Raw genomic sequence first — 23,409 nt, forward strand, 5'->3', positions numbered from 1 at the left:
ATAATTAAAATCGTTTATTTTTTATCTATTCTTTAATCTAACAAATTGCAACGATATTATTTCGGATAGATCGAGAATCTTTAACAACTTCCCATATCGTATTGTATTTTTATTGTATAATATTGTAATAGAATTAGTAATTATATATGAGGAAACTATTCTCCGAGCACATACCTGTATAGAAACAAAAAAACTGATATTATGAGAATCATCCTAACCAAGGATCCCAATAAATATCCTTACGACAAAACAATTGATCGGTATTCACTAACAATGAGTGAGTGTAAAAGGACACAACGAAACGTAAAGAGATATAGTGGAACACAAACTGGCACTATCTTAGATAGGCCGACAAATAGTAGTTGTTTCATCAACATTTTTTTCGTTTTGCAATTTATTATTATATGTCCTCCATTTCTGGGCTGTCGACGATGTCACGTGGGAGTAATGTGCAGACAGTTTGTTATTTCTCCACCACGATAAAACCAAGAAACGTTAGAGAGGTAGACGTATGTATATAAAGACCACTGAAGTTTTATACGATAATATGTATAAAGAAATTCGTAAAATTTCGAAGTGTCATGGTGATAATCGATTAGATCTTGCCAACGAGACAAAGCAGAAGTTCTCTTAATTGGAAGAGGGATAGACTTTGAATACGAACAAAGATCAGACGATGAAGCGAATATGTAGCCATCCAGATGGTCGGATTGAGATCACTCGCTTCGAAGCAGCCATCTCGATTACCGCATTCGTGGTTTTGCATTCCATCGCGATTGGAGTTGATTTCAAGAAATTGCATCCCAAGGGGTAGTTGGATCACTTCTAGTTTAAGAGAGAGAGAGAGAGAGAGAGACAGACAGAGAGAGAGAGAGAGAGAGAGAGAGAGAGAGAGAGAGAGAAAGTACCAAGATGGTACACTGCTGTACCAAGCAGTACACTGCTAGTGAGTTTTATTGATGAAACGTCTATAAAGACCAATCGTTTCAAACGGCAAATTCTCTAGTATTCAATGAATCTTATTAAATTTCGAAAGCATTAAAGAGTTTTAATATAATTTTCTTTAGTCCAGTTTTTCTGTAGCTAACGTAGTTTGGTCTAGAAAGAAACACCGATAAGATTGATCGTTTCATCCAAATATCTTTTTCGGAAAATGAGCAACGCCTCTTGAGCTTTCAAGAAAAGATACGTGAAATATAGCTCGTGAATGCTCTTTTTAACCTCGTGAAGTTTCACGTTTACCCGTCTTCTATGAGTAAAAAGTGAATACGAAGGGGCCGTATAGCGGCATAATATAAACGGCACAGTCGTTAGATATAGTTATGAAAGATAAGAGAAAGGAATTTGGAGCGAGTTGAATGCGCTTGTATTGTACAAAAAGTTTACTTCTCTTTCTTCCCTTTTTCTCTTTCTCACTCTTTCTCTCTTTGTACTTCCCGTCATGCTTATTCTCTTTTCACGAATAGCTCTCTTTGTTCTCTCGAGAATTTACAAAAGTTGCTTTTCTGTATGCACGATAAAGCAGTACGCTAAGTGTAGGCGAAAAAAAAACATAACGATTGTTCAGCAAGATTGGTCTTGAAAACTATATTTTTCAATATTTGCATATGAGCAACGATTATACAGGATTTGTCAAAACTCAGAAAAAATTTTTTCTTGTTCGCGAAATTTCTCTCATTTTTCTAATAAAGATAAAACATTTTGAAGCACAAGTAATTATTGAATATATCGAATATTGTTATTATTCCAGTTAACTCAATTAACAAAGTATGCATGGAGAAATATGAACTAAAAATTCCCTGAATTTTAATTAAAATTGCAAAGATGATAAACCATTTCTTTGGTTTATTTTTCCTTTCATAAAAGAAAAGAAAATGAATTTTTTTGTGAAGATTTTTTTCTCTTTAATAAGATAAGATAAGCTTATCTTACATAACATAGATCCGACATGAAGAAGTCATTGTGGATAGTTAGTAGATGCAGTCAGCTCGATATATAATTACGATGTTTCCTTCTTTCGCAGGTGTTCAAAATGTTTCTTTGACAGATGCCTTTAATGCGATAATTTACATTCTTCGCAACCCAGATGTATTGTCATATGTATAACCCACTCCAGAAGACATTAAACTTGATGTTACTCATCTGCTTTATCATTTTTATCCTATCTAGAACGATTGATCATATTGTATCGTATGTATTTACATATATACGTAAAAGTTGAAAATATAGTTTACAAATTGCTCATAAAAATGTTTATGCGCAATTCTATTATAAAGATACATCTCATGACGTCAATTCATTACTTTCTATCTCTCTCTCTCTCCCTCTCTCTCTCTCTCTCTATCTATCTATCTCCTCTCTCTCTTTCTCTGTATTTCATCGAGCTACATTTGCTTCGCGATAAATCCTACGCATCGATTGAATTTGCAGACAATCAAATAACTCGTGCACATACGCATTATAGCTTCACGTGATATAAGTATTAGGACGGTCTTGATAAGTATAATGGAAATATTTGACATGTTTTACCTCGTAATACCGACGTTACTAAAGAAAAGAAATATTGAAACAATTCTGCTTGAGTGAACACCTTTAAACGCTAACGAAGCAAAAGCTAATGGCGCTCTCGTAGTTGAATTGTTTATTAGTATTAACACATACGCGCCACGTACACTTTTAGTTTCGTCTCTTCTCTCACATAAACATTCGCTTTGCAAGTCAACAACTTAAAATAAACTTGATATTGAAACCACTAAATTCGCTAATATTAACCTGCTCGTACGACAGATCTCGATCAACTATTTATATGCACTTGCTTTACTCGACGAATGCATTATTGTTACAACATCGATACTCCTCTATTATACATATACACTGACACATAAAGAGTTATCTAAACGAATACACACACACACATATATATATATATATGTATATTAAACATTATTAATATCGAATATTATGCGTCTCGCAGACTCGTAAATATTCAGTTCAAAATTTATTTCAAGGAAATCACAGAGAGAATGTCGCTGGCAACATCGTTAATGAGATTGCTCGCTAGTATTTCTGTAATTTAACAAGACTTAAAGTGAGATTAAATATTCATGAATAATTGAAATAGTTCTTTTTATTGGGTAGCCATGAATGTATTCATGTTGCTCGAAATTTGTATCGTTGACCAGTGTCAATTTTACGTTTTATTTACCTGCCTGTGAACTTTTGTCTCTAGAATATAATTATGAATACAGACGAAATCATATAACTTTACATATTTAACAAGTCACAAGTAATCAGAATAGTTTTCATATTGTCTTGATTTATTCTGAATATACTAGACATACATAATGTCACATATATAGTCACATATTTGATACAATGAGTTAGTAAAAATATATACACGAATATATTTATACATATTTATACATAGATTTATACATTTATACATAGATACGTATAAAATGCGTATAATAAATATCACAAAATGGAATATTTCAATATTTCCCATTATGCGTAGAACGTTATGCATATTACCAGAAAAGCAAGTATCCTCTTTCATTTATGAGTCTTTCTTTCTTCTTATTTCCCCCCCCCCCCTCTCTCTCTGTCCTCTTTCTTTTTCTCTAGTTTTATTCGTTCGTCTATTGAAATGCGCGCATGCACATCACCTGTGCAACACTCGGCACCTTTGAGAACGTGGTTTGGTTTGCGAGTGACGTCAGTAATCGACCATGTTACAGTAATCCGAGTGAAATATAAATTTAAGAAGCTCTTTCCAGGTTGAAAGGTGAAAAAATTTCTTTTCTCATTTCTTTGACGAGATCATGGTACTTCAACAGGATTGGAAAATATTACGCGGTCGCATCTGAATTTTAGCATATCGCGAACACGAAACGGTGTATAATAATGTCAGTAGCAAAACCTATTTCCCCTACAGCCTTTTTCCTCTCAACTCTTCGCGTTGGAACCGAACAAGTTACCCTCGGTGGCACCGACAGCTCCCGCGATGAAAACTGTTGTACGTTCTCTATGTACACGTGCATATGTCCGCTTTCTCATTCTATAGGGTGTACCGACTAAATTGTCGTGCCCGTAGCTTTATTTCTCTTCCACAAAGATATCAAAAAATTGTAGTAAATTAAATTTCTTTTTTTTACTTTTCATCAAATTTAGCTTCTTTTTTTCTTAGGAGAACTGAAAATACAAAAGAATGAAATTATTTTAAAATGTGAAAAACCAATTAAAATTTTTAGTCGAAAGTATATTATTATACCATTATATGCATCTATAATATTATTCATCATTCGCCGAGTTAAGTTCAAATGTTTGACCCCCTTTGCGGAATAAATACGTATGTGGAAGCTGTAGTTTGCTTTACGTAAGCAACACTCAGAATTAGTCTGCGTATGAACGTACGAAAAGTCATAAGCGGTTATGGTAGTTGGCTGATTGGATGCGCGAATAAGAGCTAATTATGCTCCTTGTAGCATACTGAACTTCGGCGTTATTGAATAAACAAATTAAAGGAGGGTTCTGTGATGAGACGTGAGAAGCCTTGTCCTCTTCGCCATCATTCTTAGTCTATTCTCGTCTATTTTCTAGTCTCCTTTCGCATAATTAACAAATCGTTTAGTACTTAGTTCCTTCGTGTCTTCAATTTTGAAGCAACTAAAATGTTCTCGCTTGACGTTTACAAGATCGTCGTGGATACCTCGAAACTTCGACAAAGCACGTACCGGTAAATACCATTTGTTTTGTAGTTTAGTGTTAGCTACAGTAAGGAGGCGTCTCGAGGATCGAGAATAAAAGCAAACATCCGCTCGCTGTATGAACTTGAGAAAATCGAAATGTGTGAAAAAAGAGAAGCAATCGATTGTTTCTTCGATATAGGTATTTTCGTTCCTAGGAAATAAATTAAACTAAAAAAGGGAAAGGGAGAGAGAGAGAGAGAGAGAGAGAGAGAGAGAGAGAGAGAGAGAGAAACAATTTTTATCGTTATTAACGTCATAAATCATTCGAATGAAGATAGAGTCGACAAATGAATTACCTAGATAGATAAGACCAAAGTTAAGAATAATTGAACGATCTATGTGAAACGATTCAACTCGATGAATTAGGTATATACTAGAAGCAAAATTTCAAATCAATTCTGTTCGCACACGTTTCAGATCCAAAGGAGATATAACTTATTCAATGAGTCAATCTCGTATATCCGACGACTGATCTCTCGATCGGTCTTAAAGTTTATTTGGATAGTCTACCGAGTCAATTCCCCATGAGAAAATATATTGTATAGCGAATAACGAAACAACTTATGAGACCACCCGGTATTGTTTCTAGCAAGCGTATTGAATAGATTTTGCTATGGACATAATTTACACTCCTACAAATTCTCTCGATTCATGGAACATTGTATTCCTCTTTCATTCTCCCTTCCATCCTTCTCTTTTCCTTATTTCACAGTTTTTCTTTTCCTATTCATTTTTTAAGATGCTTTTTGATAATATATAGATATACAAGAGAGAAAGCAATTTCCCTATAACCTGCACGCTTTTCTTAAGTATTCTATTTTTTGTTTAAAAAAAAGAACAACAGAGATAGAGAAAAAAGAATCACTGTTTAAACGCGTTAACGGTGAATGTACACGTGGCTGATTTACGAGACGCGATGTGTACGTGCGAGAATTTCAATGGAAAAATAGGATACTTTATTGCTTGTGCTCTCTCTCTCTCTCTCTTTCTCTTTCTCTTTCTCTTTCTCTCTTTCTCTCTTTCTCTCTTTCTCTTTCTCTTTCTCTCTTTCTCTCTCTCTTTCTCGTACTCGATGTCACCTAAAGATTAACACGTAACACGTGCAAAAGTCTATTTGCTCCAGACTTCTCATTCCGAATAGGATGGGAATCAACGTTGTCGCTTTAATATTAGTGGTTACAGATAGGAATTTTCGGTATAATAAACGTATAGCCGCATCGTGAATTGCGAATAGTATTTCTTTGAGTTTACCAATCGATTTCAATCTCAATATTGTAACCTATCTTCGATTATAAAATTTCAATAAAACACAAATATAAATTCGGATGAAGAAAAAGAAGAAGCCGGAAAGATTTATACAGAAAATCGACGATATCTCGAACGCGTTCGAATCTTACATGGAGAGTCCGATTCCTCTATATTTTTCCCTTTCCTCCTTTCGAAACGATGCACTGATAAAAGGAATCGACCTTTTCTGCATTCGTACAGAAAATTGGCATCCATTGGATATATCTATTCGGTCGTATAATAGATATCCGTGTGGGACATCGATGACGTTTAATCGATATCGATAAACAGATAATAATATTCTCGAATGATGTATATAAGTAAGTAAATGTGTTTAATACTTATTATATACATATATCTATACTTTTGTAAAGAAATACAATTTACGTTAACCGTGTAGGATGTAATGTCATAGTTCGCTTCATATTTTAAGATATTCATTATTATTAGAAAGCTTCGTTTACTATAATGTTCTTCGTTGGATGATTCGATTTTCCTTTTATAATTTATAATAACGATATTTATCACAATTAGATAAGACTTAGTGCGTTTTTATGGATTAATTTATAAACAGACCGTCACTTCGTGTCCATGTACTTATATGGAATGTTTCATAGGATTAGTGCTTCACCAATTGAAATTATCAATTTTAAGCAATCGGTGTTGTAGTTTAGAAATGTGATTAACCGATAATAAGTACTGACATTAAAGCAGCGAAAATCAAATTACTAGTAGTATAGGGGGTTCATACCCCCGTGAGAATAGTAATTTGCGAGAGAGAGAGAGAGAGAGAGAGAGAGAGAGAGAGAGAGAGAGAAGAGAATACGAACACGCGATACATAGCGATGTTGCCGACACATCATGTAGCCGACGTAGCACGATTTATGATACCGATGGAACAAGGTTATGCAAGCCTTGCATGGTATCCATCATTAGTTAGATTCTATCCGTCTATGAAAGGATGTAGTATCGCATGAATTTAAGCAATTCACGTTGGATACGCATTGATACGCGCTAAGGGCTTGGCACGCGAACGCCGAGATATCGTGAAGTACGTGTTCGAAGCGTTCCGATCGATCTTTTCAAAACTATCGTGAGATTAAAATCACGAAGCTCACTCTTTGGTACTTACGTATCTTCTATTATTTTCTAGAACATTGACTGTCCTCTATAATACTTATATAGCGATATTTTATCATTTGGAATATTTTCATGATATGCAGCCTCGATAAACGACTATAAATACTCACTGATTATTTACTCCTATATACATATAAGACATCGAGGAGAAGCTTTACAGCGGATCTCATAACCATATTAAACTCATAATGACCGTATCTCTTAGTCACAGTCATTTTGAAACGTGTCTATAACCGTATAACACATACATGATCGATGATCAAAGTTTGCACGGTGAAAATTTTCTCATACTTAATAACGCTGAAAAAGCGGAGAAAGAAAAGAGAATGAATCGTTATAATATGAAACAAGTTTTCAAAAGTTTTCTCAGTATCTTTTTATTTTATTATACGCAAATTTTAATTGGTGATCGATGTATATATTCTATATGTACTTAAACAGGTATAGAAACAAAAAGATAATATTTTCTGTAATGTTTGCATCTCTTTATTCTTGTTGCAGAAAACTTAAAATATCTAGGATAATATTGTGCATTACTAATTTTAGTATGCTTTCTTTATATCTCTTTTTCTTTCTTCTTCGAACCCTTACCACTCGGCTTCCTTAATACTTCAACATTTTCCTTTTCCATTTTTCTTTAGCTGTATCTTTTTATTGAAATACTATTGTCTCTATAATTATGTTGCCACGACGTATACACGATGGGACGTAATAAGGAAATCCCGGTGGATCTTCGAAATTAGATTTTCTCGAATTTCGGTTGACTGTCGCATGGAAAATTCAATTTAAGTTCTACAGATTACACCAAAGTCTTATAATTAATAGTAGTCAAAGTAGCTTTTTAATTAATTTTCACTAACCGGAAACTTCGAAGCTTCGGCTGATTTTCTATGACTCGAACAAAAAATTACAGAATTATTCTTTATATTCTTAACAATGTTAATCGGCTGATAATAGCTTCATTCTACAAGTTGTTATATATATATATATAATATATATTACAGCATAAATGAATCATTATAGCCAAGGTTCACATTCATTCTAAATCTAGCAAAAAGTAATCTGAAGGTATGTTTGAGCTTACATCGATTTTAGTAATTAATTTAATATCTTATAGCATGAAAAAGACGACGAAATTCGGGTTCATCGAACGAATTTATTTCAATATAATTTTCTACAAAACAAAAGAATATCTAAATAAAAGTTAATGAAAAAGTAATTATACGTCTATCATAAATTCTTATTATTACGAATACGATGCAGATCTTGCATATTAGTGATAGCTTCACTGCAACTGCCATGGAACCAAAGATTAAAGCAATATCTTCTGAACGATATGCATGTAAATACCTATCGATTTATGATCTCAGCACTCAACGTGTGATTATAAATTGATTGATTGGAAGAACGACAAAAAAATAGAAAATATTAGAAATACTTCGAGATAACAACTGATAATAAAAGATTATGTTGTCCTGACATTCAAGTCACGAACGATCTTCTAATAATTACAAAATCAAATATCGTCAAACGATATTCAATCGTTGAATGTATATGGGGATCATCTACGTCCTTTGTCGTCATCATTATAATTATCGTTATTGTTATTGTTATTACTTCAATCGACCAAAAGCAATTAAATTAGAATCTATCCATTTATTAATGACTTTCATTAACGCTATGTAACGGAGAAAGAAAGAGAGAGAGAGAGAGAGAGAGAGAGAGAGAGAAGGAGACAGAGAGAAAGAGATAGACAGAGTATTAGCGAGTTATCCCGATCGAGAATTAGCCAAATTTAATCTCGCAGTGTCCTGATCGCGTTTCCATTAATTTCATAATTTCATGGTTTGCGTTGATAAGTTTTGCAAGTTTTCTTTTTACAAATATATATACGCGAAAGTGAAAATTGTGCAATGTTTTATCCGTCATTTAGTTGGACAGGAAATTCCTTTAGCGATGCCATACCGTATCTAAAGATTGTTCACGAATTCACCATCGAAAAAAAATTATATCAGTCGAATTCACCATCGAAGGAAAATCCAATGAGGAACGAACGCAAGATCACTTAAAATCCTAAGTTATTTTTTTCTCTACTTTTTCCATCGACATTTTCACCTTAAGTATGCCAACTATGAAACCATCGAAAAAGTCTGTCGTTGAAAAGTTCAGTCGTCAAGTTCTTTCAACCATGTCAAATATCTATTTCTAACATAACAATTTGGAAATCATGTTTCTCTTATTTCAAATAAAACGAAAAGATCGATTATTTTTTGGAGAAATAATCGTCAACGATTTCTACTGCATCGGCATTTTACTGTCCATTCCATTTTCTCAAAGACGATAATACGAACATAAATGCCCGTTCGCTTTTCCGATTCGCGAAAAAGCGAATCACACGACTATGGGAATTATCTCGTATTTGCAGTTCCATTCACGAGCTCATGTACTCATCTCTCAAGAGTCTGCCTTCGAGCGTTTATTTGTCCCAATGTTTATTATTGTTTTCCGTTGTATTTATCTAAGCATAGGGAGGTCGAAGGTAAAGGAGCGAGGAGTATCAATGTTAGAGGAAGCATAGTTATAGTCAACTCGAATAGGTTCTATGGAATGCCAGTTTTACGTCGTCTATCGTCCGCCTGTATACTTTACTAACGTTTATAACCTTCTTATATGGTAGCATAAAATTTCACTCGAACTTCGAAAATCTTTAAAAAATTGATTTACCTTTTTAAAGGTGGTAGAAAAGTGAGGAGATTCAATCGGTGATATAGTTGTTGCATTACCTCGTTGTTAACGCATTTAGTTGTCGATAAATTACGGAAGATGAGCAACTATAAAATCGACGTTACGTTCTCGACATCATCATGTTACGAACTATCGAATGGATATTCCTTCTATAAGTCGTATACTTTTTGAGAATTGAATCATTCCATAGGTATTTCTTTTCCTTCTCAACTTTTATAGTTCATTTTTTATTCGATATCTTTATCCTGTCGAATTCATGTCGAAAATAATAATGAAGAATGCGATACTGCAAATAATAATAATTTCAAGAAAAAGAGAAAGAAAGAGAGGGAAAAATATTCATCGAACAAAAATAAAGAGGAGTATTGCGAAGCGTTCGACCTCGATTCGATTCGACGGCTAGCTTGAACGACGTGCGTACTCGCATGTATACTCACCCTCTCGCTTTACCCTTCGATCCTTTCTCTCGAGCATCCGTGACGTCACTGTGCTCCCACTATCGTCATTGCTCCCTCTCTCCGTCTCCTCTTCATAGATGGGGAAAGAATCGCGAATCTGGTAGCAGGAAGAGGTCGATACACCCCTCCACGTAGCTTTCCTCGATGAGAAGGACAACGAAGAGAATGAAGAGGAGGAAGAAGACGGGGGAGAATGAAACAGAGAGAGAGCGAGAGTGAGCGAGCAAGAGAGACGCAGGAAGAAATCCTGCGCGCGATCACTGCGCCCACGAATACACGCGAAGTTTGTGAGCCATACGCAACACGCATACGCAAGCGCCGTATGCTATGACGTCACAAGGGCGGGGTCCTCAGTAGTGGCTTTGGACCTCGACGGTGGTGTGAAGGGGTGTGCAACACGTGGAAAGGGGTCGCGTTGCTCGTTCGCAAACTATCTTTTCCTTTCACCTCATACGTTCCTACGCAGTCCACATTCATACGAAATGAAACGTATATGTTATACATATATTTTCTTTCAACTATCGTGTAGATTTATTTCTATAGGTGTACCAAGTGACGTAATTCTACAGTGTAATTTATACTTTAATCTATATGTGTCATATGTGAAATATAGAACGTATATTATAGGCGAATATAATTCTATCTTTCTATTACTTTTTTTTTTCAGGACTTTCTTTCTTCTACGTAAGAGAAACTACCATTGGAGTTTTTTTACCTTTCGTCCAGAAAAAGTAGGTCAACGAGTAGGGCGACGAGTCGACCCTTCGAGCTGGCCCTTCAGCTCCTTGAACGTTCTGTATCGTTTCAGAGGACTTGTAGCATCGTCTTAGAGTATGTAATCGAGTAGTACAACGTGTCTCTAGAACGCGTAGATCGATGGCTGGATGTTAAGCTCTATGCATCCGAATTGTGTTTAGTTCGATTTCGCTTGAATAGAGAAGAGCCTTCGAATATGGTATAGAGTTTACGAGATAACAATGGAACAGCTTGTTTGGAATAATTGGAAGATATGTGAGGAGATTAAAAACAACAATTTATTTCAAAGATGTATATTTGTCGAGAGTAAACGTCTTATATTGTCGCGAGTAACATTTTACGGAGCTCGGATATTTATAATCTCTGAATTGTATGTGGATGGTAAAGAAATTATATGAAAGTAGATAGCACGGTACTTGGTCTGGTGAGATAGAAACAATGGCGATTGTACAATGGTAAATGGTGTCTATTAACTCTGTCTGCTCTGTACGTATTCATGCTGCAACAAGAATCTCAGTATATACGATGAATATACAGTCTACTCAAAAATGTATACAGTGTATTCATTTATTATAAATAGATATTTAATGAAAGATTTTTTTTTAATTCTTTTTTAATGAATAATAGCAGTTGAAAAGTGGAAGAAAATGGGTCGATGAAACGAATCGAAGAGAAATGATCGAATGGGATACAGATCTCCTTGGGATGATCGATATTTCGTCCTTCCAATTATCGGTTTCCCAATAATCGGTCCTCAATTTAATGAATGCCTCGCACGATCGACGTATTAGTGAACGAAGGGGTTTAGAATCAAGGAGAAACCACGATCCGATCGTGTTAGTTTGAACAAAGCTTTCGGATAGATACTGATATTCGACTTTGGTTATAGCCACGTACATAGATATACGTATGTATTTTCATGTCAAAGAAGGAAACGTTCGTTGCCATCACTTTGCTTTCATCCTTCTTATCGATTTGCGGAGAAGGATAGATCGTCGTTCCAATTATTGATTGGAACTTTCGTTTTCATGGCAAAGAGGATCAAAGGATTTGTTACTAGAGTTGGTTACGTACAATAGAGTAGTCCTTTCTGTACAATCTATAATCAGCTTTCAGCATTTGTTCATTTAAAAGTAATTATCATCGATTATTTTGGAGTTATTAATCGAAGATTTATTTAATAAATATATTTTCTCAAGATATGTCATGAACTAGTTTTGACATAAATCAAGTGTATTTTTTACAAGAAAAGTTATTGCCAGAAGTTTACATTAAAAACGCTATGTTACGAGGCAACAGAAATGGGCACCTTATTATGAAGGTTGTGATCATGAAACTTTATTCATTATCATGTTTTATTTATTGTGATTCTTCAAACTTTAGTTCGAAGTACTGAATGATTTTATCAAAAACCACCGAGTTGTTTTATCTCTTTTACTAGTATATTTCCTGGCACTTCCTTCTAACTTTATATCTCGCCTACCGCCTTTGAACGACGAAGGATTTCCTCTTGCTTCTCCTCTTGCCTTCATGCTTTTTCTCGTTGCGTGCGATTTATGGTGGAGAAGAAAAAAAATCTAGAACTTTCGCAAACTTCATTCAAACGATGCATGCGACATGTATGCAAGAGGAACGGAACAAAAGAACGGCACGACAGGTTGACGGAGTAGAAAAACAAGACCGCAAAAGTATATACATACATGCAGAGTACGCACTTTTATAGAAGGATTCGTACAAGTATGCGAAACTTTTACATTTTTTCATAATTCATTGCGCTCGTTTTACGTCGCTTTCCTATTTTGCTTCGGAAAAGGACCGCCTATTACACGTTCTCTTTATCTTCAAACATTTACGATGAATATAATCCTATTTCATTTGATTTACGTGGGATAGAATAGTCAAGAAATAAGAAAGCTCCTAAGATCGATCTCGATTTTTTTATATATAAGTTAAGTTAAGGTGAAACTCAGCATATTAAAAGAAAACAAGTCGAAAGTAGACATAGGAAATGACCTCAGAAGGTATAATTAGAAGTGTCGGAAACGGAGGAAACGAAGATTTCGTTTAAACGGATCATGAAAGGAAAAAAGAAAAGCCCGACCACTTTTCTTCTGAGCGCATACAGACCCGCGTCTTATGTTTTACGCCGGAAAGTTTCTTTTCTAGCGGATCTCGACATTATTCATTCTCGTTTATAGCCTTAACTAACTGTTTTGCGGCCCGGTCTGAATTGGATCAAGAAAATCATAGGCAAACAAATAGTTCATAGTATAACTTTCTTCGATTTTCGAAAGATCGATAAAGAAAGAGAAAAATCTTTTGATGAATTTCGAATGATTTTCCGAGGAAATCGAAAGTATTTCGATATGATCATTAACTGAATTAAGTGGCACGATGATTGCCACGAGGTCGAGCGTAAAATTTGTCAAAGGCCCTTGACATCGTCAACATGAGTACCATATAAGAGAGAGTGCGCGCGTACAATAATTCATATTTGATCGTTTTGCATCGCCGATTGTATTGGTGTTTATCGAAAATTTGTTTCATCTTCTTTATTCATTTTATTACAAATTTACCCATAAATGAGAATATTATTGCATGACCTACATCGTCCAATACATTACACGTATCGTATGATCGATACTAAGTCTGTTTTAATAATTTAGATCGTAAAAATATATCATTGTTTTCATTTAATTTAAGAAAGAATCTGACGGTAAATCCGAAGATTTTAATCTATCTCGGTTGACTGGGACATCGTCTTAAAATGTTCCTTTAATTCGAAATTTTTAAGTTGGGTCATTTGACTTTTGTTGATGTTTCAACGAATAGATTTTTTCTCAGAGAAAAAGAAAGAAAGAGACAGAGAGAGAGAGAGAGAGAGAGAGAGAGAGAGAGAGAGAGAGAGAGAGAGAGAGAGAGAGAGTTAACGATATTGTATAGCCGGTACGATTAGAACCGAAAAATCAAAATTTTCAACGTTTATTAACGAAGGAGTTATGTGTTGAAATAATTTATATTTATTCCAATTTTATGCACCCTTTCAGTCATTTACCCACACCATAAAAATATTGGATATTCACGAACGTATATAAATATTTCATATACATAATATGGTACGATCCAGATATATAAATAAATGTTAAGATATACAAATAAGAGGAAGAAGCGATTCGATACGTAAGGATAAAAAGAACTAGATATGAAATAATCACTGCAATAAGAACGATTACACGTTAATTACGCTATAGTACTCTTATGACGGATTAATTGTACATCATAACGTGTGCTCGAAAAATATTTTTCTTACTGTACGAAACTTAGTATATATTTCTCCAGTCTAATGTCACATTATAAATAACAATACGATGAAATGTATGAGAAAATTCAAACTAGCCTGGCAATTAGCTATAAATTCTCTGATTTGTAGCACGGTTTAATGAAACTGATTCGGTCTATAATCTGTCTTCCAAAGATTTCGAAGCAGAGTAGGGAAGCCGATTAATTTATACGTCCTAATGGTTATCGCACTCATGATCGGCCATGGACGATGTTGGAGTTATAACAGAATTCGAGAACATTTGAATTTGAGAACATGAATGAGAGAGAAAGAGAAAGAGAAAGAGAAAGAGAAAGAGAGAGAGAGGGAAAGAGAGAGAGAGAGGGAAAGAGAGAGAGAGAGAGAAAGAGAGAGAGTGAAAGAGAGAGAGAGAGTGAAAAGAGAGTCGTTTATAAAGGGTAGTGAAGGTGGTAGTGAACCATCTGGTAGGGGGAACTAGAGAGGAGGATGTTCCCGTATCTTGTTGTAAGGACAGAGCCGAAAGGAAGGAGTTTGTAACTAGTTTCTCCGTCAGACCATAGTGCATGTCCTCCGAACGAGAACAATGCCGATACACGTATACATACCCACCACTAATACATGTTCGCTGTCTTTTGAAGAGAGGCCTGCATGTTGGACCGCCGAGTTACGACGATATCCTGAACTTAACTGAAAGAAAGTTTTACAACAGTGGGATGGAGTATCAGGACGATGAGGAGGATAGAAATATAGAGAAAGTGCTAGAAAGACAGAGAGAGATAGATGACGAGAGAATCGACTTACAAATATCTAATGTTGACACGATGCCTGTATTTGTTGCTGGTTATAGCTGCATTTTGAAAGAAATAGAGATAAAGGGAAGAGACTGGTTGAAGAATGATCAGAATGAGAGATAAGAGAGAGAGATAAAAGAGGGAAAGAGAGAGAGAGAGAAAGAGAGAAAGAGAGAAAGAGAGGGAGAGAGAGAGAGAGAGAGAAAGAGAGAAAGAGAGAAAGAGAGAAAGAATCTTGATCGTTAAACTGTTCGATCGCAAAAATTGAAGTCTTGAGATACTTAGAGATAAAAGAAGAAGCTTGGCCTAAGTTTTTTTTCACGATTTTGAAGATAACTTTTAACTATTACTGCAAAATAAATGTAATATCTCAGAGAGATTTAATTGAATATACAAGCAAAAATATCAGCAGGATAATAATTTTTCTATTCTTTTGCAAGAATTTTAAAATAATTTAAAAAACTTATTTGACTTATCGGAAAAAAGAGTGAGAAGTAGGAAAGAAATATGAGAGATCTCTTTCTTTCAAAAAGTGAAACGTCGTTGAGGAGAATTAGCAATTTGGATTTTCGGGATAACTTTGGACGATCTTCTTTTCGTGCATCGTACCGACATCTAACTCGTCTACTTTTGATAAGAGTTCGGATATCTTTGCAAAGGAAAATGACGCTTGGTACCTAGGAAAAACGTTGAGAGATAGAGGGATTGCTAGGAGTTTTTTAATAAGTAGGAAGTTTTCATGATTTTCGACCTCCTTTCTTCTCTCTTTCTGTCCCTCTTCATTTTTCTTTTTCTAGGATAAAGGAAAGCAATGTTCCATTGTTTGATAGAAATTTAATAAGTAAGCAAGCAAGCATATAAGTGGACTTAGCAGCTAGACATCTGAATCGAACTAACTTTGAACTGTTTAACATCATGATATATTGGAAAATATAAGTGAAATTATTATTACTTAGATTTTACGCATTAGCCCGACTTCTATGATAATATGAAAAGACGTTACCTCGATGTAATTTGAATATCAAAGTTTCGCAAGTAAGAAGAACAAGTAAGTATGTGTAATAAATAGAGCAAGGCCCTGAGGTTAGCTGCTATCAGAATTTATTGTAAGAATACGAAATAAGTGATCGTGTCGATGCAATGTAAAAATTGAAAATTTCGTCGATACCAAAGTAAGAAAAAGACAAGAATGAATAATACAATTCGAAAGTTTTATCGTAAGAGTGAGAAGCGTAAAGAATGAAATAATGTTCTGAAAGGAATTAAAGCTTCTTTCGACATTAAATCGGGTAGAATGTTTCGCCGAATGAAATATTTGTCTGAGTGTGAGAGGTTGAGTTTGAAAGGATACAAAGGGAAAACTCGACGGTGAAACACTTTTTATTGCTCATTTTCGAAGCAACCTAAAACTACTATATAAGAACTGGAGATGGTAATGCTAGTAATGGTGGGAGTTTAGTGTTGGGAGGGAATATCTTTCAATGCCATCGGATTCCATTATACCATTCTGATGTTCTCGGCCGGTCAGTGCAACTTGACGAATGAAATACCAGAGCTAAAAAAATGAATAATGATGTCTCCGACAAGATAAGAAGCTAGTCGAAGTAGATAATTCATTGTTTCGCTTCTTTCATTCCTGTTCGCTATAATATCGTTTCAAGATAATAGCAATTATTTTAATTACTTTTCATCGCGTTGGAATTATCAAGAATGAAGAAAAGAATAGTCGATAGAATCAGAGATATCAAGGAAAGAAGCTTTCTCGAGTATTTCGTACTTGGATTTCGATGTGCACTCGAAATGGTTCTATACGGTTTCGCCATTAATACAATACAAAGAACACGCTAATTTACCGAGTAAGCAGGATTCGGTTTTCTACGACTATTAGTAGCGCGGCTTTCTCATTTAATCCTTATTTACTTGCTTTGAGACGCATATTACGAAATTTTGTTATCATCGTCAGTCTATGCGTTCTATTAAAGTGTCATTACATTAAAGCACCATTGAAATGCGAGATATACAATTAAATATTATGAAAAAAAGAGGAATAATCGAAAAAATAAGGTATAACTTACGAAGAAATAATCTATTCTTTTTTTTTCTATGTCCTAGATGGTGTGTCGAGTGCGAGCTCATCCCGCAGCATTTAAAAAACGGATATCATCGTATGTAATAACGTTATCATAAGCGTGCCTATAAACACGATTGGTTCGCGGTATAGCAACACGATGAATTTCCCTTTCCTCTATATAATAGCCGTAGAAGATTTATGTGAGAATCTTCGCGATATGGTTACCAGCAATAAAGATAACCAAGTGAAACAAGTAACAACCATGGTATTATCAGATGTCGGACGTTCCACGCTATTGTTACTGTGAGAAATTGGACCTGATGTTTTCCAAGATACATTATATTTTTCATATGATGTCAATTATCTGAATTTATTATACATAAGAGCATATTTTAGACAGGAAATAGTTGTCTTGTTGATGATTTCACGTTGAATAGAAAGAAGAATGATATGCAACAACAATGTCGATAAAGATCTTTGTTCTACAACAGTATAAATTAAGCACATAATGCAACCATAGAAATAAATAAGTGCTCTAAAAATAATTTCATTTTAAGAGGATGGAAGTAAAATGTAGCTAATAACAGAAAAGAAGAAGATTTCTCTTTGATCCTAAACAATTGGCTGGTATTACGCATTATTATTATTTAGCTGACCGTTGTAGTCCCTAATTCTCACAGAATCTATACTATATAATAAAGACGATTCATCATTTTTCATATTTAATTCGATATTATATCAATTTTCCTTTGATAGAAAGAAGTAACTCAAAAGAGTTATTAAAATGTACGTTTAATATTATTTATTCGTATGGGCAAATATTCCAAAGTCGACTGTCGGCAAACCAAGAGGAGAAGTAATAGAAGAAAAAGAAGAAAAAGAATAGAAAGCAGAAGAGAAGAGAGGTGAGACGTCGCGACGCTTGCGCCACAGCAACAGCAATTCCGTCAGACGGCGCCTCGACGCTAGCAGCGTCGGACGGACGGATCGCTCGCTCTAGACACCCAGTCAGCCTCCACAGAGCTAGCCGGTTCTTCTCTTCTCCCTTTTCCTCCGCTACCTCCTCACCCTCTTGTTCATTTTACTCCCACTTTTTGCACCCTTCGCGTTCGAGAAGCGCGCGCGCACATCTACGTACGTACACACGCGTACACATCTCCCACCACCCTTTTCGATATCCTTGCTCGTAGTGTTAGAGAAAGAGAGAGAGAAAGAGAGAGAGAGATAGAAGGAGAGAGAGAGGAAATCACCATCCCCCGAATGACGCGAGAGGGAGTTAGAGTTCCTAGCTTGTCCCCCACAGTTGCAGTGCGTTCCCAACACCCGTGAGACAACCTCGAACTGTCCCGACGTAAGCAACGAAATACACGCACGTACGGATCGACACTCACATTCGCGCACACAAGAGTCACGAAGAGACTCAATTTTTTCGCGTTCTCGTTTACTCTTCCTTGGTCTCTCTCTCTCTCTCTCTTTCTCTCTCTCTTTCTCTCTCTCTCCTCTCTCTCTCTCTCTCTCTCTCTCTCTCTTTTATACTGGCTAATCCAACTATACCTCGAGCTCCTTCTCAAACTTTGAGGGAGGAAAACATTCGACTACAGTTTGAATACGTGACGTTTAACGCTCGAAAGAGAGATTTTTCCACTCTATATTTTATCTTTCTCTTTCCTCATATCTGCCTTTATATTTTTTTTCGGGATATCTGTTTTTCCTTCTTTTATCTTTTATTCGCCTTTACTCCTTTTACCTTTTCTACCAATTGAACTCGTACGTTTCCTCAGTGCCCAGCGATTTGCCGTATCGTACAAAGCACACAGTCAGTGTATTTTTTGTATAGAAGTATATCGAAAATTTTTCAGAAGAAAGCTGATCGGACTAAAGAATATGAGAGTTCTGCAAGGTGAGATCAGTTTAAAGTGCGCGTTTATTGCAGTATCTGAGCAAGTTTCCTAGCATAGAAAAGTGTTTTTCCTTTGAAAGACAAAAAAGCGAGTTAAGATGGAGTGAGAGAAAGAGAAAGAGAAAGAGAAAGAGAAAGAGAAAGAGAAAGAGAAAGAGAAAGAGAAAGAGAAATAGAAAGAGAGAGAGAGAGAGAGAGAGAAGAAAGAAGATGTAGCCATAAGCTGTAAATCCTGAGTCAGTTTCTTCGGTGGAAAGTTCCTAGAGAACGAATCGGTGGTCAACAAAGAGAATAAAATCACAAGAAGCGATTATTCGATCACGCAAAAGGGATGCTGCGTCATAAGGACAAGAGACACGATCAAAATCGATGGAAGAAAAGATAGCACAGAAGAATATCGTCGTGATCGAAAAGGTGGATCCTGGTGATTATCGTTCTTCGCGGGATTAACGACCTTGAGTGATCTCGTGCTGGTGATAAAAAAAGAGGAACAGGATAAATTCTACGAGGTCGTGAACGTTTTTAAATTCTTTCGAATTTTCTCCATGTTGTATAGATATACACATACATATACATATAGTACAAAGAAGAAAAAGTAAGTAGGAGAAAAAAAAGGACGTTGCTCGTTACGAGGTAATAACTTTGTAATCGCGTAAATAGGTGTACATAGAAAAATTCGACGGGACCGATCGGTTCGATTTATTCATCGTAAAATACTCACGCTGAAAACGATATTACTTTGTAGCGTGAGCAAGAGAGAGAGGAAGAGAGAAAAAGAGACAAAATTATAGTCTCATTCTTTTCGTCTTCCTTCCCATATCACTTCTTTTTCTTCCTTGTCCTTTTCTTCTTGTCTATTTCGTATTTCTGTCGTTTTATCTTATACCAGTAATCGATAGATCTCTACATAAGTATATAACACGCTCGATTAGTATTTCATGTGTGCGTCCATATGTAGGTGACTGTGCATACAATTACTGCGTACACGTATACGCATATGTATATATATTACGAATGTTCTGCTGCCCGTCGAACATATCGTTCGAGAATCGATCGAATTACGGATATTTAGTGTGAAAGTTATTCGAATTTCGAATTGGGATTCGTGTGTTTTTCGTCGTGCATACGCGATCAATAAATAATCTTTCTCGCGGTCTATAATTCTATCCGCACACTTTTTCCGTTATTCAATTTCTTGTTGATCTTCCTTTTACTTTATATATATATATTTATATATATATATAAAGTTATATATATATATTATATATATTATATATATATGTGTATGTGTGTATACAGACACACACACACACACAAAGAGACACATACATACATACATACACACACACATATATATATCGAAGCATTTATCTTCCAATATGATTCGGAAAGCAGGTCGGAGCAGTACGGGTATCCAACGCTTAGACTTTAGTCCCCGTGCGATAATTAATTATTAGCTCGCGGACGTCGTTAGTGCGAATCAACGTACAAGTTATTTCAAACGTCGAGACCTTTAAATACGAAGAGCCAAAATTGTGAGAGAGATAGAGAAACACAGTGTTTCGATAAATAATCGGGCTTTCTTGAATCAAAAAAAGTTTTCTCTCTCTCTCTCTCTCTCTCTCTCTCTGTCTCTCTCTCTCTCTCTCTCTCTTTTACACGATTCAGTATAGTTCGTGTCAAATATCCATGCCTGGGATTAATTTAAAGGAAAGGTTAGAAAGGGGGACCAATTTTTCACGCGCATTTTAATCCTCTCTTTCTTCTTTCTACTTTTACCATGCGTCTACACATTTGTATAGTTTAATCTTTACCCTCTCGATCCTTTCATACATCCATCCTACTCGCCGGATGTTCATCTCTCTCCTTTTGCTTTTTACTCGCTTTCTTTATCTCTTTATCTCTCTCTCTCTCTCTCTCTCTCTCTCTCTCTCTCTCTCTCTCTCTCTCTCTCTGTCTCTCATTTTCTATATGAATACATTTTTTTTCGTTCGATCGTATTGATACTGTCATCGTGAGCCAGTGAATTTTGCAGTCGCGATTCACGCAAAGCAATAACTAAAGGGCCAATCTACGATTAAGACAACGACAACGATGATGTAAAAAAACGAAGAGACGCAGAAAGAACAAAAAGAAAAAAGGAAGAAAGGCAGAGAAATGAGGACACTTCGATGCCTTCATTGAGAAACAATTCGCGTCACCGAGCGTCACTTACCGCCCCAGATATTAGCTTCAGAATGAAAGATCTCATAATTCTTATGTAGACGATGGTTCAACGTTTTATTAAATAAAAAATTTAATATCTATAAAAACACAATCTCACGTATTAGGTAATAAATCTGCACTTGAAGTGAAAGACGACGAGTAAAGGAGGAATTTAAAAGGAGAAAGAGAGAAGGGGTGAAGGAGAGAAAGAGAGACTGGTTCGATCTTCGATAAGAATGACAATGTCGAAGCGGGCATGACGGCGCTGACCTCGAGATGCGACGAGACCACCACTCTCTTGCTATTGTTATTACTGGAATTGGCACCTGGTGCAAGCTGTTATCCGCGTTCCTCTATCGGCGCGACATTAGAGGCGTCCTCCAACGACGGTGGTGCGTCGTCCCCCGACGTAAGTTCCTCAACCGCGACGAGATAGCATCCGCAGAGCACGGCGAGGGTGCGAGTGATGATTCCGCCACTTCTTGGGAACATTATGTTTATCGACGACGCCGGTAGCTCGGCAACGGCGTCCACGAACGTCTTCGAGGAGAACATGACGTGGTCTCGTTCGACAATTGCCGGCTCAACGTCTTTTTCTACGATCAGCGAGGCCACCTCGAAAAGCTACGAGGAAACGAGAGAAGAACGAGGGAGGACAGAAACGATCACTCGCCTTACCGATTTTGCTGTCGGTTGGACCGACTGGAACGGCACCGAGCGAATAGAGGAAAGTAGAAGAGAAGGGGAAAAAAACAAGTCGGTGGAAACTTCTAACGATCCAATCAAGGAGATCGGTGAACAGCCGAGAGGAAGAAATCCCCTCGGTTATGCCTGCGAAAGGGAAGATTCTTTGATTTCCAGCGTCTCCGATAGGAGCACTTTTGAGATCTTCACTGGAGGTTCGAGCCTTGGCGTTGATCTTCTCTTTGACGTAACCTCCGACACTATGAAAGATCTTGCCGTCTCTTCCTCCAACGACTCCATCTTCAACGAGAGTCTACAGTATACTTCGAATAAAAGCTATAATAACGAGACCTTGATCGTTTTCGGTGATAGCATGTATCCATCGGGATATACTTTGCCGCACATCATCCTGGCCTCGATCGTGGCTACCCTTTTGATGGTAGTAATCGTCGTTGGTAACATGCTTGTAATAATTGCGATTATGACGGAGAAAGCACTGAAGAATATTCAGAACTGGTTCATCGCTAGTCTCGCTGTCGCAGACTTCTTCCTGGGTCTCATCATAATGCCATTCTCATTAGCGAACGAGATCATGGGTTATTGGATCTTTGGCTATTGGTGGTGCGATATATACTCAGCGATGGATGTGTTACTCTGCACGGCCAGCATCATGAATCTCTGTCTCATAAGTCTCGATAGGTTCTGGAGCATTACTCAGGCAGTGGATTACTTGAAGAAAAGAACACCGGCCAGGGCGGCACTTATGATCGCCCTCGTCTGGCTATTATCCGCTCTCGTTTGTATACCGCCATTGCTTGGCTGGAAGAGGCCAACACCGGAAGAGGATTATCCCAAATGCAAGGTGAGTAATTTTTTTTTAATACCTTAAAATCAGAATAGGGATGTTTTCATGTCATCCTTTCGTTTTACTTTTTCGATAAAAATCGAGAGTACACATTTGTTTTATCTATTCTTTTATAAAATCCAGATCACTGATATATTGGATTTGAAATATTGGAATTAATGATTATACAATTTACGATAGATAATAGAAGAGTAAAGAAGTAGAAATTTAATTCGTATTTTCACGCGATAAAGGATTCGTTAAATATTTTTGTCATGTCGGATAAATGTGAAAGAACATTCGATTATCATGAGATCACATTGTGAACTCGGCGAAGAGATATCATGTGGGTTTTCGGGGCACGTTGATTTTATCCGACTTTCTAGAAAATATGTCAGATCGGACTCTGAGCTAGATTGATTTGTTAGAAAAACTAAATAGTTTTGAAAAAACGTTGGAAATCATATCCTTTAATCACA

The 23,409-nt window shown here is 36.2% G+C and overlaps 2 protein-coding genes across 4 annotated transcripts in view; one reads left to right on the forward strand and one right to left on the reverse strand.

Moving 5' to 3' along the window:
- Positions 1 to 2,802, reverse strand: part of LOC118444501 (sodium-coupled monocarboxylate transporter 1) — a 31,401-nt gene extending 28,599 nt beyond the window's left edge. For all 3 annotated transcript variants that reach the window (XM_085655208.1, XM_085655207.1, XM_085655206.1), the window contains exon 1: positions 2,530 to 2,802. The gene's annotated coding sequence lies outside the window, so the exon portion shown is untranslated. The remainder of the gene's footprint in view (positions 1 to 2,529) is intronic.
- Positions 2,803 to 21,116: 18,314 nt separating this feature from the next.
- Octalpha2R (alpha2-adrenergic-like octopamine receptor) overlaps positions 21,117 to 23,409 on the forward strand; it is a 66,583-nt gene continuing 64,290 nt past the window's right edge. Inside the window, exon 1 of the mRNA XM_035872737.2 lies at positions 21,117 to 22,948. Within this exon, the coding sequence (XP_035728630.2) occupies positions 21,869 to 22,948 (1,080 nt within the window). The 5' untranslated portion in view covers positions 21,117 to 21,868. The remainder of the gene's footprint in view (positions 22,949 to 23,409) is intronic.

This window comes from Vespa mandarinia, chromosome 2 (genome assembly GCF_050613455.1).
Source record: "Vespa mandarinia isolate Hongniang chromosome 2, ASM5061345v1, whole genome shotgun sequence".
In the NCBI taxonomy this organism is placed as follows: domain Eukaryota; kingdom Metazoa; phylum Arthropoda; class Insecta; order Hymenoptera; family Vespidae; genus Vespa; species Vespa mandarinia.